At 41.5% G+C, this 817-nt stretch overlaps 1 protein-coding gene across 1 annotated transcript; it reads left to right on the forward strand.

Moving 5' to 3' along the window:
• Nucleotides 1-577: 577 nt before the first annotated feature.
• Nucleotides 578-744, forward strand: FIBRA_09505 (uncharacterized protein; the record flags this gene model as incomplete). Its single annotated transcript, XM_012321797.1, has 2 exons — nucleotides 578-620; nucleotides 662-744. 2 exons carry the CDS (start codon nucleotides 578-580, stop codon nucleotides 742-744), a joined length of 126 nt encoding a protein of 41 aa, XP_012177187.1.
• Nucleotides 745-817: the final 73 nt, after the last annotated feature.

Below are 817 nucleotides of genomic sequence, written 5' to 3' on the forward strand. Positions count from 1 at the left end.
ATACGCTATTGGCTATCTAAGAATACCTAGCGTGTGAGCCATCACTATGTGTTCGGTCAGCAGTCTGATATGTGATGATCAGCTGAATGACTGTGTGTGTCTCTAGTACAAATGGAGAAATCTCGTGTGAATGTATGATAGCCCATTTGACCTGCTTCTGATAAGCTAGACACCTGACTAGTAACAGTGATCACCATGGTTACGCTATCCTTATTCTTAAGTAGATATCTAGATCGGATAAGATATAGATCATCTAGACGCTTAAGATAAGATAGACGCCATGAAATTCTGTGACAGTTTTCCTTGATGAAGGTATCCAACTCCTTAAGTTTAGCTGGTGAAAGCAGATAAACCTTCCCTCATTGGGGTTTAAAGCCTGCTTCTAGATTGATCGCATGATCCCAGGGTTTTCTTTCTGGCAATCACTCCGCTGTGCTTTTGTTAAACACAGAGAGGAATTTTTCCAGGTATTCTGGAATAGTGCTGGCCAGGGTTTTGATTGCTCATAGAAGTTGATCCCAACAAAAGCGCATCTTCCCAGTGATCCAGTCAATTACTAGATTGAAATGTTTGAACCATGATAGACCTAGAACAATTGGGTTCCTATCCAATACTGTGGCGTAAGCTTCTATCTTCATGGGTTGTCCTGATAAAGAGATAGTGAAGAAGACTTTGTGTTTGATGGCTGTGGCTTTGTTTGGTGATCCGTCAACATTAAACACTGGTCTTGGTGGTATACTCTGATGCTGGAGATTATGATCTTGAGTGAACTGGATGTCGATGTAATTGTCCATTGCTCCTGTGTTGAGCAATGCCT

This window comes from Fibroporia radiculosa, assembly GCF_000313525.1.
Source record: "Fibroporia radiculosa TFFH 294 genomic supercontigs, scaffold57066, whole genome shotgun sequence".
In the NCBI taxonomy this organism is placed as follows: domain Eukaryota; kingdom Fungi; phylum Basidiomycota; class Agaricomycetes; order Polyporales; family Fibroporiaceae; genus Fibroporia; species Fibroporia radiculosa.